This window comes from Mobula birostris, chromosome 7 (assembly GCF_030028105.1).
Source record: "Mobula birostris isolate sMobBir1 chromosome 7, sMobBir1.hap1, whole genome shotgun sequence".
NCBI lineage: Eukaryota > Metazoa > Chordata > Chondrichthyes > Myliobatiformes > Myliobatidae > Mobula > Mobula birostris.
Window position 1 is genome coordinate 99,621,033 of NC_092376.1, and position 16,723 is coordinate 99,637,755.

General features: G+C 42.7%; 1 protein-coding gene across 1 annotated transcript in view; it reads right to left on the minus strand.

The window, feature by feature from the left end:
- Window positions 1–685: 685 nt before the first annotated feature.
- Window positions 686–16,723, minus strand: part of LOC140200339 (eukaryotic peptide chain release factor subunit 1) — a 59,062-nt gene continuing 43,024 nt past the window's right edge. Inside the window, exons 8-10 of the mRNA XM_072263531.1 lie at window positions 15,027–15,091; window positions 5,499–5,646; window positions 686–3,537 (exon numbers count right to left, since the gene is read on the minus strand). Coding sequence (XP_072119632.1) covers window positions 3,455–3,537; window positions 5,499–5,646; window positions 15,027–15,091 — 296 coding nt within the window. The 3' untranslated portion in view covers window positions 686–3,454. The remainder of the gene's footprint in view (window positions 3,538–5,498; window positions 5,647–15,026; window positions 15,092–16,723) is intronic.

Consider the following 16,723-nt stretch of genomic DNA (forward strand, 5'->3'; position numbering starts at 1 on the left):
GGTCTGGGATGACTCTTCTCAACATTGGCCCCATGCTCAATACTTGCAGACATCTTACCCCAATTATATGCATGCGATCCAAAACACAATTGCTCTCATTAGTGTCAGGCTAAATACCAGCCTCAATCTCATGTGTGTTATACGTGTAAGACATTGACACCAAACCATTGAGTATCTGAGTGAAGTCTAACTGAGGTATGTCTTCATCCAATCAACATTTCAGTCCAGAATTGATCAAGGGATAACCCTAAAGCAGAACTGGCCCCAGGAAAACAAAGACCAATTGTTTACACTAACAGTTCTCTATGGGCTAAGAATACCCAACTTTTGGACACCCCTGCATACAAGCAATCTCCCATAATGAATAATTTCAAAGATCGAACATACAAATAATGCTCATTCCTACCAAAAGGAGAATTACTTTCTTCCATTGCTTCACTTTCAGTAATTGCTCTATCTTATCATTCCTATGTGGTTTTGATACCATTCATGACTGTGGAGGTATGGTTTCCACAGAATGATTTTGTGCATTTCCTGACTTATGGACAAAATCAACTCAAAGTCATCTGTGAAAACAAAAACCAGAAGACAGCATGTATGTCAGAAACCAAGAATCAAATACAGTTTGTAATGGCCTAGCTAGACATTGACCAGCTTCCCCCAAAAAAAACTCAAGTAAAAGATATTCTTAAATATGGTTTTAATACTCTTCTCCATTTCTGTACATCACAACACCAAGTTGCTGGTTGGGACCTTTCTGCAGAGGCTGCAGTGCATAAAAGCTGAAATCTACCCCTTTCTGTGAATTCAACAGCTTGGAGAATACAGTGGTCGAAGGAATACAAAAAAAACATTTTGGCATCATTTCCAAACTTAAATAGTAAACATTAAAACTACAAAAAGAGCTGCATACTTTCAAATACATACCTTTTATACCAAGCAGTGGGCTATTTGAAATGTAAATATATATATTTTATATATCCTTGTTTTATGTATCAAAATGGCCCCATTTACATAGTTTGCACAACTCAAGTGCTGAAAGCATGGTCCACCACAATTCTCCCTTTTGACAGGGACTGCAGAGGACAAATAGAACATTGCAAGTGTGCACAAACTCAACATGAGTTCTACACAAATCCTTTTAAGCACTGAAAACCTCAGAGGCCAAAATGAACAAAAAAACAATTTCAATCATTACATATCATACAATATTTGGAAAATCTTAATTCTACTTTATATATTCAGCATGAGATATTTTGACTGCTTTGAAACAAAACGTGGATATTTCAACAGAAAACTATTTCAGAAACTGTAAATTTCTGTATTTGGAGAAATTTTGAAAATATATTCAAATCTTAATGGTGAGAACAGAACCATAGTAGTATACTGGTTTTAAACTGCCAACTTTGAATAACTGAGCGAAATTAAATATACATCTACTTAGAAGATCACTGCAAAGATCACTACTCATATGGAATAGGAAGGTCTTTGTAATTAATGGCAATGGTGCTATATATTAGATGTGTATCAGACTAGAACCTGATTATTAGTGGCTTATGAACTGCACTATACACTTTCAAACAGTAAGGAACTAAAGGTGTTGACGTGGTGATCTGTACAAATCAGGACCCATCTTCCCGCATTATTCAAATACCACATTTAAAAATAACCACAAACAAGTTGATTTTAAAAAAAAACTGCTTTCCTTTTGGTCTGCACTAGCTAGAGCAGCTGGGGTTGATTGATTCCAACACAGCATAGTGCAAGCAGCCACAAAGACACTGTTTGTGATGCAAAAGAAGACCAGTCACTAATCACACCACTAATTTACAAACATATTCCACATTTGAGCACTTAAATGTTCGACATGTGATGCAACCCAATCAATAATCCAAATGACCACCTCAGTTTATTAACGTGATTTCTTCAGGCATGATAATTTGCTAGACCTCGACCATTTTGAATTCAGTGAATTAGCTATTTAACAAGGCTCTTTTGACATTTGTTCCCTATTGATTTCTCAAAGCATATCCAACAGTTTAATACAGCTCCAGCCTAAACATCAATATTCAAAGCACTCTCTTTGTAATAATATGAAGCCTTTCTGTGCAGTTTTAATGATCTATTTTTTTTTTAGCCTGTGAACAGATTGTTTAAAAAAAATTCCTGATAACCTCAAGTAACTGGAGAAAGTAGGAAACCCTCCTCGTTCTATGCCCACTGGTAGGCTGAATCACAACACCGGGGGCGCGGTGGGGGTTAGAATGAGAGCCTCCCCAAACGAAAACCCCAACTCCACCATGTGTGTGATGCAAGAGTTTCATGAGAGTGCCTGGCTGAGTTTGCTAGAACTTAGGTCTTCATTTCTTTGAAACAATCCCCATCAATTTTCCAACAGTGTCTGTGGACAACATAATAGAACTCATATCCTGTAGTGTGACTGCTAGCGTGCATCCAGTATAAGTCCATTCTGTAGCAACAATAAACCCCAATATGGAGCGGATCCTATTAACACAATACACCTGCACACAGATCAAAACCAAAGTTACAACTTAGTGGCTTTTGCACACAAAAACAGTCAAAGGCTGGCCTTAATTTGTCAAGAAAACAGGAATGCTCATCTAAAAATATCAGGACCACTGCAGGTATGAAACTTGCTCAGGGATTAAGTATCCACAAAAGTGGTCATCACCAGGACATATATGGTAAAACCAGATCAGAAAGAAAACTCAGCAAAACAGAAAGCAAAATTGTGTTTTGAGCAAGCCTCCCAATAAATATTCATTCTTAATAAGAGCATATCGGATTCTTTTCTGCTCCCTCTGCAAAAATCACAAGACACTTCCCCCTCCCCCCCAATTGCAATTTTGAAAATTTAACCCCCACCACTTTAACCTGGAGATTAATATTAATCACGTACATAGCAAAAGGCATATTCTTCACTCTCCCCCTTTAGATATAACCATGTATATTGGTGCCCATGTAAACAGGGTCATTCACTACACAAGCTGATCAAGATTTCCATTTGTTTTAATATAGAAATTCTTTCCAAGGGGAAAAACAGAGCTTATATTCATTCAGCCTGCAGAAATGAAATTCAATAGCATTCTGTTTTATTATTTGCCTCTACATATGGAGGTAAAAAATGTTTCAATTTCATAAAATACAACAGCAACAAAAATCCCATTGAAGTAAAAACTAAAAAAAAAGTTCCTCAAAAGATTAGTCCAAACTGGCATGAAGAACAGTAGTTTGGTGTTGCTGCTGTATTGACACTATGACAAATCTATGTGTTATTGTTTTTTTTAATTCACCATCTTGAATGTATTTAGATATCACAAGTTGTGATAATGTCTGTTCTAAGGCAGGGATTGATTACTCTGTTGTGGATCTTCACTTCTTGGGTTGGATGTTGGAGGGTTAGGCACCTGTAACCAGACCAATTCCAGACTACCTAGTAGTCATCCAGGTCATAAAAGTCTTCCTCATCTCCCTGGTACTCCATTCCTTGAAAATCCACACGGTATCGCAGAATACCTGTTTTTTTAAAAACCATTAATTACAGTGATGTTTTACACAACCACAGTACTTTGCAAACAATGTATCTGAAATATAGACTCAATAGTAGCTTTATAAAAGTCTAGCTAGCTGCATCTGCAGTACTGCATACAGTTCTGGTCACCACATTATAGCAAGAATGTCAAGGCTTTGGAGAGGATGCAAAAGAGGTTTAGCCAAATGTTGCCTGGATTAGAAGGCATGTGTTATAATGAGAAGCTGGACAAATTTAGGTTGTTTTCTCCGAAATGCTGGACAGGTTTATAAGATTATGAGAGGCTTCAATAGACAGCAGCTTTTTTCAAGGGTTGGAATGTCTAACAGCAGAAGACATGTTGAGATGAGGTGGGGTAATTTCAAAGGAGAAGTCAGGGGTAGGTTTGTTTATTCATTTTTACACATATGGCTGCTTGGGATGCACTGGCTGGGGAAGTGGTTGGGGCAGAAACATTAGAGACTTTTAAGAAATGTTTAGAATGTGAGGATAATGAAAGGATAGGGACATTGTGTAGGCTATAGAGATTATCCATTTGATTACAAATTTAATTGGTTTGGCACAACATTGTAAGACGAAGGGCCTGTTCCTGTGCTGTGCTGCTCTAGTTCTATATTCCACAATAGTTGCAGAGTGGACAGCTCATTCAGAAGCAGAAATATGATAACTGTAAAATGTTAAGAGCTGCAATATCTATCAGTATGAAAATCATGGTTAGTCAAGATTCCATACATGCACACGAACACACTTAAATACACGCACACTGACACGTGCACACACTTACACATGTGAAAACAACCTAGAAAGCACATAAATTGTGTTCTCAGAATTTGTGGGAACTCAAGGGAAGATGCAAGGAGATACTAAAATTTTCAACAAAGTTATAGAAGATTTTGAATTGCTCATGCAACAGCTGTATTTAAAGAAAAAACTGCAAACTGTCTACATTGACAATGTGAAGTTCTTTGCCCACATACCTAGAAGCAATTAAATTAAATAAGGATCTCTGATTCTCAAGATGGGGTAGCATATACATCTTTAGTAACAATATCATTAATGGATTAGCTAACAGTAAAGTTAATCCACTTCATTTGTGTAACACAGTCATTGAACTATAAAAGGACAGTCCACTAGGCAAAAAAAGGGGCTAAAAAAACAACTACACTTTCAGGCTTAGAAGATTTTAAAGATAATTCCCAGATTAACATCTCAGAAGTAGGCTGAGTTTACTCATTCCAAGGCTGGTCACATCACCTCTGCAAAGTTAAGGGTGTGAACAAAATGGTAGGAACCTGGGCTGCAATAAATAGGTAAGAGGAATCAACTTTCAGCACAACTATGTCTGGGGGAATTGTCCAAACAAGACAAGACAACCTGAGCAAAGCAAATGTATCACAAGTAATTAAACAAGATGTCTAATGGAGTACTCATGTAGTTGGTTCACTGATTAGAGGATGCAAATGATCAGTCAGGCACAATCATCTCCCTTGAAAAACGACACATAAGGGGAGAATACTGAAGTGGCTATTGACATTAGATGACAAATAAAAATGCCCCAAAATTATGATTAAAACCTTTGCCAATAACTCATTTGATTTATTATATAGTTATTTTAATTTTTTGGTATCAGTAGCTTGACTGTTGAAAAAGTAGTCTAATTCTTAAACGTGCAGTTATGATTCTACCCCACATCTACCTATGAGCATTTTGAAACATTTTATTGTCTGCGTTTACCTTGCTTCTAGATTGATTGCACTAGTCTGGCAAAAACAGCATCAGATCATATACCAATTCCAAAAACTATTCAACAGAAACCAGAGAAAATCTAAGGATGCTGAAAACCCGAGCAACACACACAAAATGCCTGCTGAGTTCCGCCAGCATTTTGTGTTTATCAATTCAACAGGTTGTTTATACAATTCACAGCTCAAGGAACAAGGCTTACCACCAATCCCACCAAAGCCTTTCACGAACTGTGATCCTTCCTGTGATTTGTCTGTAACAATCTCCAGTGTAGCTCCAAATTTTTTGTAGTTGTTGGCAAACCATTCCAGGAGGGGCATGCTTTCTATGAGCTCGTGCTCCTGGCCAGTCTAAATTTTAAAGAAAATTAAAATCAGATTACTTCGTAAGGCACCTTTGTTCATCCAGATTGGAAAAATCCAGATTGGGATCCCGTAAGTGAGGCTAGCTGGCGAGTGCCAACCACCCTTCCCTTAAGGGCGACTGTTAGCCGCCGGAGCTCGTCTTGGGAGGGGGTGGGGAGACGAGCCGTTGGGAGAGGACGCGAGGGCTAGGGCGGCAGGCGCACGGCGCATCTCGGGTGCCTTACTCCCCGAGCGCAAGGGCAGCCGGGCTGGAGCCGACGAGAGTTGGGGGAGTGGGGGTGGTGAGGCGGGACTCGACCGGGACAGGACGACATAAAATAAAAGAAAGTTGGAGGGAGAAACAATCACTTCCAAAAACTTCAGGTGGGGAGGGAGGGAAGGGGTAAGAAGACAAGTTTTTTTTTTGGAGGGGAAGGGTTCGCTGTGACTGGAAAGAGCGAGAGAGAGCGAGAGCGAGAGGAAAGAAATATATTTCTTGTTCGGGATCACCCGGTGGAGGGGAGTGGAAAACGTCTGCTGTGAGGCGAGTATCGTTTTTTCTTCGGCACGGACTAGAAGGGCCGAGATGGCCTGTTTCCGTGCTGTAATTGTTATATGTTATATGGTTATATCACTTCAATCCAAACAGGTTGTTACCTCAACACAATTTAATATACTACATCCTGCACTAATAATTCAACCATATTGTCCATGAGCCAAGGGTCAAGTGTCAAAAATCCCACACAAAATGACCAGTGGCCCTATTCACTGTGTCGGCTTTTACCCAACTGAAGTAAAAGCACTTCACTAAAGTGATGTGCTGCCAACACATAAATGGAAGAAACTCAGTAAGATCATTGGTACTGTCACACAACAGTGCCTCATAGGAAGGTTAAAATCCATTGGATACAAGTTGGCAACTTGCATCCAAAATTGACTTGGTAACAGAAGACAGAGGGTGATAAGAGGAGTGCTTCTCTGAGAGCGCCTTTGATACATGATGGTAATGGCAACACACATTAAAGTTGCTGGTGAACGCAGCAGGCCAAGCAGCATCTGTAGGAAGAGGTGCAGCCGACGTTTCAGGCCGAGACCCTTCGTCAGGATGGTAATGGATCCCAGTTTGTTATATGCATATTTAAGACCACTTATCACCCCAGTACCCAAGAAAAACAAGACTATATGACTACCACCCAGTGGCTCTGACATTCACCATCATAAAGTGCTTCAAGAGGCTCGTCACAACATTCATTAACTCCTACCTCCCAAGCAAATTCTACCCACTGAAATGTGCCTACTACTAAAACAAGTCTATAGCTCACACCACCCCTGGCACACTCATCTCTGGATTATCTGGACAGTACAGAAATTAATGTTTACTTCAATACCATAATTCTAAGCAAACATCCATAAACTCCTAGACCTAGTACTCAACAACTCCTTTTGCAAATGCATCCTTGACTTCCCAACGTACAGACCACAATAAGTAAAGCACGATTATCCTCAATGCTGGCACTCCATATAGTTGTGTCATCAGCCCCTATTCAATCCCCTGTACACTCACTGCTCTAACATCATCCACCAGTTTGCAGATGATACTATAGTGGGCCGCATCTAAAATAATTATTTTGAGTACAGGAAGGAGATGGAGAATCTGGTGACATGACCAATTGCTTGTCCTGTCCCTAAACATGTAGATGCCATGACCAACAGCCCCCCTACTTCCTCAGGAGGCCACAGAAATTCTGCATGTCCCCTTTGGCCCTCACCTATTTTTATTGGCATACCATAGGAAACACCCTGTATGAATGCATAACAGCTTGGTATAGCAACTGCTCTACCCATGGTAACAAGAAACGGTAGAAAGTTGTGCTGAGCTGTTATCACATCGCAAAAATCAGTCTCCCTTCCACGAACTGTCTACATTTCTCACAGTCTCAGTAAAGCAGCGAACATACTCATAGACCCCCACCGACTCCAGACATTCTTTGATCCCACCTCCCATCAGCAGAAGATTCAATATTGTTTATTGTCATTCTTCAGTACACATATAAAAGAGAACAAAATGAATGTTACTCACGGTCCAATGCAGCATAAAAAATGACAATAAGCATAAAGAACACAAATAAGCACAATAAATACAAATATAAAAGCAAATCCTATAAAGCACAATGTACAGTTGTAAGAAGTAGGTGGTGAACCCTTTGCAATTACCTGGTTTTCTGCACTAATTACTCATAAAATGTGCTCTGTTCTTCATCTAAGTTACAATAATAAACAAACAATCTGCCAAAAAAAAAGAACCAATTGTACTACTTCTCGTCAATATGGTGTTTAAACAATCAGAGTCTGGGTTCAAAAAGTATGTGAACCTCTGGGCAAACACGAGAAAATCTGCAGAAGCTGGAAATTCAAGCAACACACACAAAATGCTGGTGGAACGCAGCAGGCCAGGCAGCATCTATAGGAAGAAATACGAAACGTCAGCTACTTCTTCCTATAGATGCTGCCTGGCCTGCTGTGTTCCACCAGCATTTTGTATGTGTTGCTTGAACCTCTGGGCTAATGCTTTCTACAAAAGCTATTTGGAATCGGGTGTTCCAATCGATGAGATGAAATTAGAGGTGTGGGTTGAAGAGGTGCCCTGCCCTATAAAAAAGGCACAAAGTCAGGTTACTGACAGCGTTTATTCTTCTCAAGAAAGATCTGTTTATGTGCACCATGCCTCAATCAAAACAACTTTCAAAGGACCTTAGAAAAATTGTTGAGATGCATGAAGCTGGAAAAAGCTACAAAGGCATTTCTAAAGATCTGAATGCTCATCAGTCCACAGTAAGAGAAACTGTCTATAAATGGAGGAAATTCAGTACTGCACCTACTCTCCCTAGCAGTGGGTGTCCTACAAAAATCACACCAAGTGTAATGCTGAAGGAGGCGAAAAAGAACCCTAGGGATCTTTTTCAAAAGACCTGCAGAAATCTCTAGAAGTTTTTAAAGTCTCTGTTCATGTTTCCATTATAAGAAAAACACTGAACAAGAGGAAACCACCGTTATCCAAAAAAAATTACTGCACGCCTCAGGTTTGCAAAAGACTACCTGAATGTTCCACAACACTTCTGTGGACAGATGAGGCAACAATTGAATTTTTTGGCAAAATGCACACTGCTGTGTTTGGAGGAACATCAACACCAAAACTCCATCTCAATCTCAACTGTGAAGCACGGTGGAAGGAGCATCATGGTTTGGGGATGCTTTGCTGTCTCAGGGCTTGGCCAGCTTGCAGTCATTGAGGGAACAGTGAATTCAAAACTGTATCAAGACATTTAACAGGAGAATGTCAGGGTAGCAGTCCGTCACCCGAAGCTTAATAGAAGTTCGATGATGCAACAAAACAATGATCCGAAAGACAGAGTACATCAACAACAGAATGGTTTAAAAAAAATGTTTGGAAAGGCCAAGTTAGAGTCCAGGCCTTAACCCAACTGAGATGCTGTGGCATGACCTGAAGAGGGCTGTTCATGTAAGGTATCCCAGAAATATTGATGAACTGCAAGTTATGTACGGATGAATGGTCTAAAATTCCTCCTCGCATTGTGCAAGTCTGATCAGTAGCTACAGGAAACATTTGGTGGGGGTTATACTAATTATTAAGTGCAAGGGTTCACATACTTTTTACAGCCTGGACTGTGAATGATTAAACAACGTGTTCAATAAAGACATGAAAAATATAATTGTTTGTGTGTTATTGTGTTTGTCTATTATTGGAACTTAGGTGAAGATCAGACCACATTTTATGAGTAATTAATGGCAAAAGCCAGTTAATTGCAAAGGGTCCACAAACGTTTTCTTGCAAATGTACACATAATTGTTATATACATAGACTGACTGTATCCAGATAAAGTGACATTAGGTGATGTTTATGTAGTGGTATTCAGCCGGACAACTTGCGGGAAGTAACTGTTTCGAGTCTAGTGGTCCTTGCGTAGATGCTGCAGAGCCTCTTCCTGATGGAAATGGGGCAAACAGTCCAGAAACAGGGTGGGTGGAACTCTTCATGATGTTTTTGGCCTTTCTCCGGCATCTATCTCAACATTTGTCCTTGAAGGCAGCTAGACTGGCGCCAGTGACGCGTTGTGCAGTTTTAACTGTTGTTAGCTCTCCTGTCCCCTGCAGTATTTCTGTACCACACAGTGATGCAGCGTATTAGGATGCTCTCCACTGCACATCTGTAAAAGGTCACGAGTGGTGTAGGTTTTCCTGAACTTAATAGCCATCTCCTGTCTTGATGACATTGATACGAAAGTGCGAAAGCATGTAAAACCAGCCTCAAGGGCATCTTCTATCACACTAGAATAAGACGATTTAATGTTCTGCGTGTGGCCAAGTGGTTAAGGCATTCATCTAGTGATTCGAAGGTTGCTAGTTCAAGCCTAGGCTGAGGCAGCATGTGCGTCCCTGAGCAAGGCACTTAACCACACATTGCTCTGCAACGGACCGGTGCCAAGGTGTATGGGTCCTAATGCCCTTCCCTTGGATAATATCGGTGGCATGGAGAGGGGAGACTTGCAGCATGGGCAACTGCTGGTCTTCCATAAAACCTTGCCCAGGCCTGCGCCCTGGAAAGCTTTCAAGGCACAAATCCATGGTCTCATGAGACTAACGGATGCCTATCATCAACAATGTGATGGACTCTTGACCTCACAATCTATCTTGTGGTGATCTTGCACCTTACTGTCTACTGGCACTGTAATCTCTACTGTAGTACTATATCCTGCACCCTGTTAATGCTTTACCTTGTACTACCTCAATCCACCACTGTAATTAATTGATCTGTATGCACAGTATGCAAGTTTTTTTTTTAAAACTGTACCTTGGTACATTTAACAATGAACCAATTTACATTGATAATTTGGAAATGAATGTACAAGGTTTCTTTAACAACTGTAATTTTTCTTTCAACAATAGAAAAATTAGTTGCTATTGATAGTGAGGATAATCTTACAATATTGATGAATTGGAAAGATGGTCAAAGCAATGACACATAGAATTTAATATTGTTAACTCGAATATAATGCAGTTTGGGAGAATGATAAGTCCTCCCTGGATGATCACCAGGATGTTGTCTGAAATGGAATATCTCAGTTCTGACAAGTAACTGGATAAGCTGAGTTTGTGTCCCTTGGAGTGGAGTGCTGGAGGCTGAGGTGGTACCTGATGAAATTACGAGGGGCATAGATAAGGTACAGATGGAGCCTGTTTTACAATAGCAGATGTGTTCGTAACAACAGCACATATATAGGTTTAAGAAATGAGAGGTTTAATAGAATAGTACAGCATAGTACAGGCCCTTCAGCCCACAATGTTGTTAAACCCTGCTTCCCATATAACCCCCCACCTTAAATTCCTCCATATACCTGTCTAGTAGTCCCTTAAATTTTAGTAGTCTATCTGCCTCCACCACTGATTCAGGCAGTGCATTCCACGCACTAACCACTCTCTGAGTGAAAAACCTTCCTCTAATATCCCCCTTGAACTTCCCACCCCTTACCTTAAAGCCATGTCCTCTTGTATTGAGCAGTGGTGCCCTGGGGAAGAGACGCTGGCTGTCCACTCTATCTATTCCTCTTAGTATCTTATATACCTCTATCATCTCTCCTCTCATCCTCCTTCTCTCCAAAGAATAAAGCCCTAGCTCCCTTAATCTCTGATCATAATCCATACTCTCTAAATCAGGCAGCATCCTAGTAAATCTCCTCTGTACCCTTTCTAATGCTTCCACATCCTTCCTACAGTTAGGCGACCAGAACTGGACACAGGTAGTCCAAGTGCGGCCTAACCAGAGTTTTATAGAGCTGCATCATTACCTCATGACTCTTAAACTCTATCCCTCGACTTATGAAGGCTAACACCCCACAAGCTTTCTCAACGACCCTACCTGTGAGGCAACTTTCAGGGATCTGTGGACATGTACCCCGAGATCCCTCTGCTCTGCCACACTACCAAGTATCCTGCCATTTACTTTGTACTCTGCCTTGGAGTTTGTCCTTCCAAAGTGTACCAGCTCACACTTCTCCGGGCTGAACTCCATCTGCCATTTCTCAGCCCACTTCTGCATCCTATCAATGTCTCTCTGTAATCTCCGACAATCCTCTACACCATCCACAACACCATCAACCTTTGTGTCGTCTGCAAACTTGCCAACCCACCTTTCTACCCCCACATCTAGGTCGTTAATAAAAATCACGAAAAGTAGAGGTCCCAGAACTGATCCTTGTGGGACACCACTGGTCACAATCCTCCAATCCGAATGTACTCCCTCCACCACGACCCTCTACTTTCTGCAGGCAAGCCAATTCTGAATCCACCTGGCCAAACTTCACTGGATACTATGCCTTCTGACTTTCTGAATAAGCCTACCGTGTGGAACCTTGTCAAATGCCTTACCAAAATCCATGTAGATCACATCCACTACACTACCCTCATCTATATGCCTGGTCACCTCCTCAAAGAACTCTATCAGGCTTGTTAGACATGATCTGCCCTTCACAAAGCCATGCTGACGGTCCCTGATCAGACCATGTTTCTCTAAATGCCCATAGATCCTATCTCTAAGAATCTTTTCCAACAGCTTTCCTACCACAGATGTAAGGCTCACTGGTCTATAATTATCTGGACGATCCCTACTACCTTTTTTGAACAAGGGGACAACATTCACCTCCCTCCAATCCTCAGTACCATTCCCGTGGACAACCAGGACATAAAGATCCTAGCCAGAGGCTCAGCAATCTCTTCCCTCGCCTCGTGGAACAGCCTGGGGAATATTCCATCAGGCACTGGGGACTTATCCGTCCTAATGTATTTTAACAACTCCAACACCTCCTCTCCCTTTATATCAACATGCTCCAGAACATCAACCTCACTCATATTGTCCTCACCGTCATTAAGTTCCCTCTCATTGGTGAATACCGAAGAGAAGTATTCACTGATGGCCTCGCTCACTTCTACAGCCTCCAGGCACATCTTCCCACCTTTATCTCTAATCTGTCCTACCTTCACTCCTGTCATCCTTTTGTTCTTCACATAACTGAAGAATGCCTTGGGGTTTTCCTTTACCCTACTCGCCAAGGCCTTCTCATGCTCCCTTGTTGCTCTCCTCAACCCCTTCTTAAGCTCCTTTCCTGCTACCCTATATTCCTCAATAGACCCATCTGATTCTTGCTTCCAAAACCTCTGTATGCTGCCTTCTTCCACCTGACTAGATTTTCCACCTCACTTGTCACCCATGGTTCCTTCACCCAACCATTCTTTATCTTCCTCACTGGGACAAATTTACCCTTAACATCCTGCAAGAGATCTCTAAACATCGACCACATGTCCATAGTACATTTCCCTGCAAAAACATCATCCCAGTTCACACCCGCAAGTTCTAGCCTTTTAGCCTCATAATTTGCCCTTCCCCAATTAAAAATTTTCCTGTCCTCGCCAATTCTATCCTTTTCCATGATAATGCTACAGGCACATGGCCAAGTGGTTAAGGCATTGGACCAGCTACCTGAAGGTTGTGAGTTCGAGCCCCAGCCGAGGGAACGTGTTGTGTCCTTGAGCAAGGCACTTAATCACACATTGCTCTGCGACGACACTGGTGCCAAGCTGTATGGGTCCTAATGCCCTTCCCTCGGACAACATTGGTGTCATGGAGAGGGGAGACTTGCAGCACGGGCAACTGCTGGTGTTCCGTCCAACCTTGCCCAGGCCTGCGCCCTGGAGAGTGAAGACTTTCCAGGCACAGATCCATGGTCTCGCAAGACTAACGGATGCTACAGGCCAGGGAATGGTGGTTACTGTCCCCCAGATGCTCACCCACTGAGAGATCTGTGACCTGACCTGGTTCATTACCTAATACTAGATCTAGTATGGCATTCCCCCTAGTCGGCCTGTCAACATACTGTGGAGGGACCTGAGGAAGAGATTCCATACCCATACAACAACTGGAATCGGGAAATCAGTGACTAAAGTAAAGGGTCCCATAATCTTTAAGAATTTAAACTAGGGGTTCCCACCCTGGATCTACAGATTCCTCGGTTAATGGTAGGAGTCCACGGCATAAAAAAGGCAGGGAACCCTTGACAAACAAATTGCCCAAATTGCTGTAGAAATCTGACCTAGGGTTCAGGAAATAGTAACATTTCACTTAAGTGTAAGGGGTTCTCAGTAGCAGCATGTTTAGGTTATAATTAGTGATAATGGAACTTGTATTCATTTGCTAGCCAATGGAAGTCATGTTATTCTATCTGTATGTGCGGGAACCGGAGAAGCGCGGGCTTTTGGTGGAAGGGAAGAGAAGAGGTCGGGCGTGAGTCGAGCGCTCTGGTAGATCACCGGGAGTGATCCCAGCCGAGGGTCGATGGAGTTCGTTGGAGATCGAGCGGAGGAACGGATACGGAGTTTTGTGAGCTCCAATAAATTATTTGTGTACAGAACTGATAAAATTTATTGATTTGGCGCCTTTATTTTATTTGTTTCTACTAACCTATCACCGTGAAATAATTGTAAAGTGTAATCATTTACTTGCCTATTGTGTACCGTCTGATATTTTACATCGTGGGCTTGTACCTGGGTGCAATCACACAGTATCCACACCACCATGATTACAGAGTTGGCAGGGTCAATGCCAGTTTACCCTAGACGAATGGGAGTCAAGTGGGGCACAGTCGCATATATATATATATATAGATAGGTAGATAGATAGAGCTAGGGTGCCTGAGACTTTTGCACAGCACTATAGCAATTTTATGTATTGCACTGTACTGCTGCCGCAAAAAAAAACTTCATGTGAGTGATGATAAACCTGATACGTCTCTATTGTGGACTGGGAGTGAAACGGGGGCAGGGGGAGGGGAATCATGGTTGGGAAAAGGGGAAGGGAGAGGGGAGGGAGTGGGAAGCACCAGACATTCTGTAATATCAATAGCCAGTTGTTTGGAAACGAATGACCTTGCCTGGTGTCTCAAGGCTGAGTGTGCCTGCACCTGCACCATTCCCCACCCCAATACTCCTCCTCTGCCACCCACCACACACCTCTCCCACGGCACTCCACCCTCGCCACTCCCAACATCCTTTGCTCCCGCCAGATTTACGAACTCACTCCACACTCCATGTTGACAAATACAATACCGTGCAAAGGTCTTAGGCACTCTAGCTGTACATGTGCTTAAGACTTTTGCACAGTACTGAACATAAAATTTCACAGAAAGAAAACATTAACATTTTGTCATACTACAGACATTGTATTGAAACACTAAGATTTTTCAACTGGACATTCAAAAGCCAAACCTCATACACATAACATTTATCTCTTACGACCAATGTGCAGAATGAAATCATACCTCTTTGTCCGTGAAATGGGATTTATCCTTCTCTTGTTCAGGAGTCAAATACAAGATTTTCTCTTCTGGGAAGTAAACAACACAGTAAGGCTGTTTATTTAGCCAAATTCATAGGAAAGCTAGTATTTTAATTTTCAAATATTCAATATTTTCCCCGGTAAAAGAGTAGCGTGAAGACATTCCGTAAGGCTCCCAGTGCTGCTGTGATCTGCGAGACGGCCATTCGATAATTGTCTTCTTAGCCAGGTGCGGAGCCCGAGTTATCTGGACTGGCATAAGAGCTGACAACAACACACTGCATTGATGGAAACCAGGAAAGATGCACTACTTACCGAGGAAGCATGGGAAAAGAGCTGGGCTGCTGGTCAGATTGAAGCTGAGAGGCTTCAGGGTCCCTATGCCCACCATCCTACTAGCTAATGTGCAAGCCATAGAGAACAAGGTGGATGATCTTGAAGGGAGACTCACCTACTGAAGGGAGATGCAGAACTGCTGTGTATTCTGTTTCACCGAGACCTGGCTCTCCCCTGCCACCCCCGACTGTGCCATCCGACCGGAGAGATTTTCGATTCATCAGATGGACCGCACAGCGTCTTCGGGCAAGACAAGGGGAGGTGGTGTCTGCCTACTGATCAACACTGCGTGGTGCTCGGACACAGTGGCACTGACAAGCTCCTGCAGCCCGGACCTGAACACCTGTTGGTGAAGTGTCATCCCTACTATCTGCCACAGGAATTTACCTCGGTCGTACTGACAGCGGTCTACATTCCCCCCCAGCGGACGTGGAGTGTGCTCTGAACATACTGTATGCCAACATCAGTGAACTTGAGACCAGGTATCCGGAGGCTTTGCTCATTACTGCCGGGGACTTTAACCAGGCCAACCTCAGAAAGCGCTGCCAAAGTTATACCAACATGTCTCCTGCTCCACTAGAGGCCCGAATATACTTGACCACTGCTACACAGCAGTCAAGGATGCCTACTGCTCCGTCCCACGACCTCACTTTGGAAAATCGGACCATCAGGCCGTACTCCTCCTCCCAGCTTACAAAGAGAAACTGAAGCGGGAGGTCATGGTGTCAAAAGTAGTGTCGCGTTGGACGGAGGAAACGGATGAGGTCCTCCGTGACTGCTTTGAATCGGTGGACTGGTTAGTATTCAAGGACTCGGCAGCTAACCTCGATGAGTATGCCTCAGCTGTCACGGACTTTATCTGGAAATGCACGGAGGACTGTGCGTCTCGCAAGACGATCCAAGTACCCCCTAACCAGAAACATTGGATGAATTATGAGGTCAAGTCCCTTTCAAAGGATAGAGCTGCGGCTTTTAGGTCCGGGGATACCAGTCGCTACACGGAATCCAGCTGTGAGCTCCAGAAAGCCATTAAGGGTGCCAAGACGCAATATCGAGCCAAGTTGGAAACCCAGGCTAACCAGAGGGAAGCCAGTAGACTATGGCAGGGTCTAAATGAGATCACTGGGTGCAAAGGCTGGGAATATCAATAACTGTGGCGCTTCTCTTCCTGACGAACTTAACTTATTCTACGCAAGATTCGAACAGAAGAGGAACAACCCGCCCCCTCCGGATGAACCAGACCTGGTGGCATCGAGATTTATCGTCACCGAGGAGGACGTTAGAAGGGCCTTCCTGAAGATAAATCCAAGGAAGGCGACGGGCCCAGATGGCGTCCCAGGACGG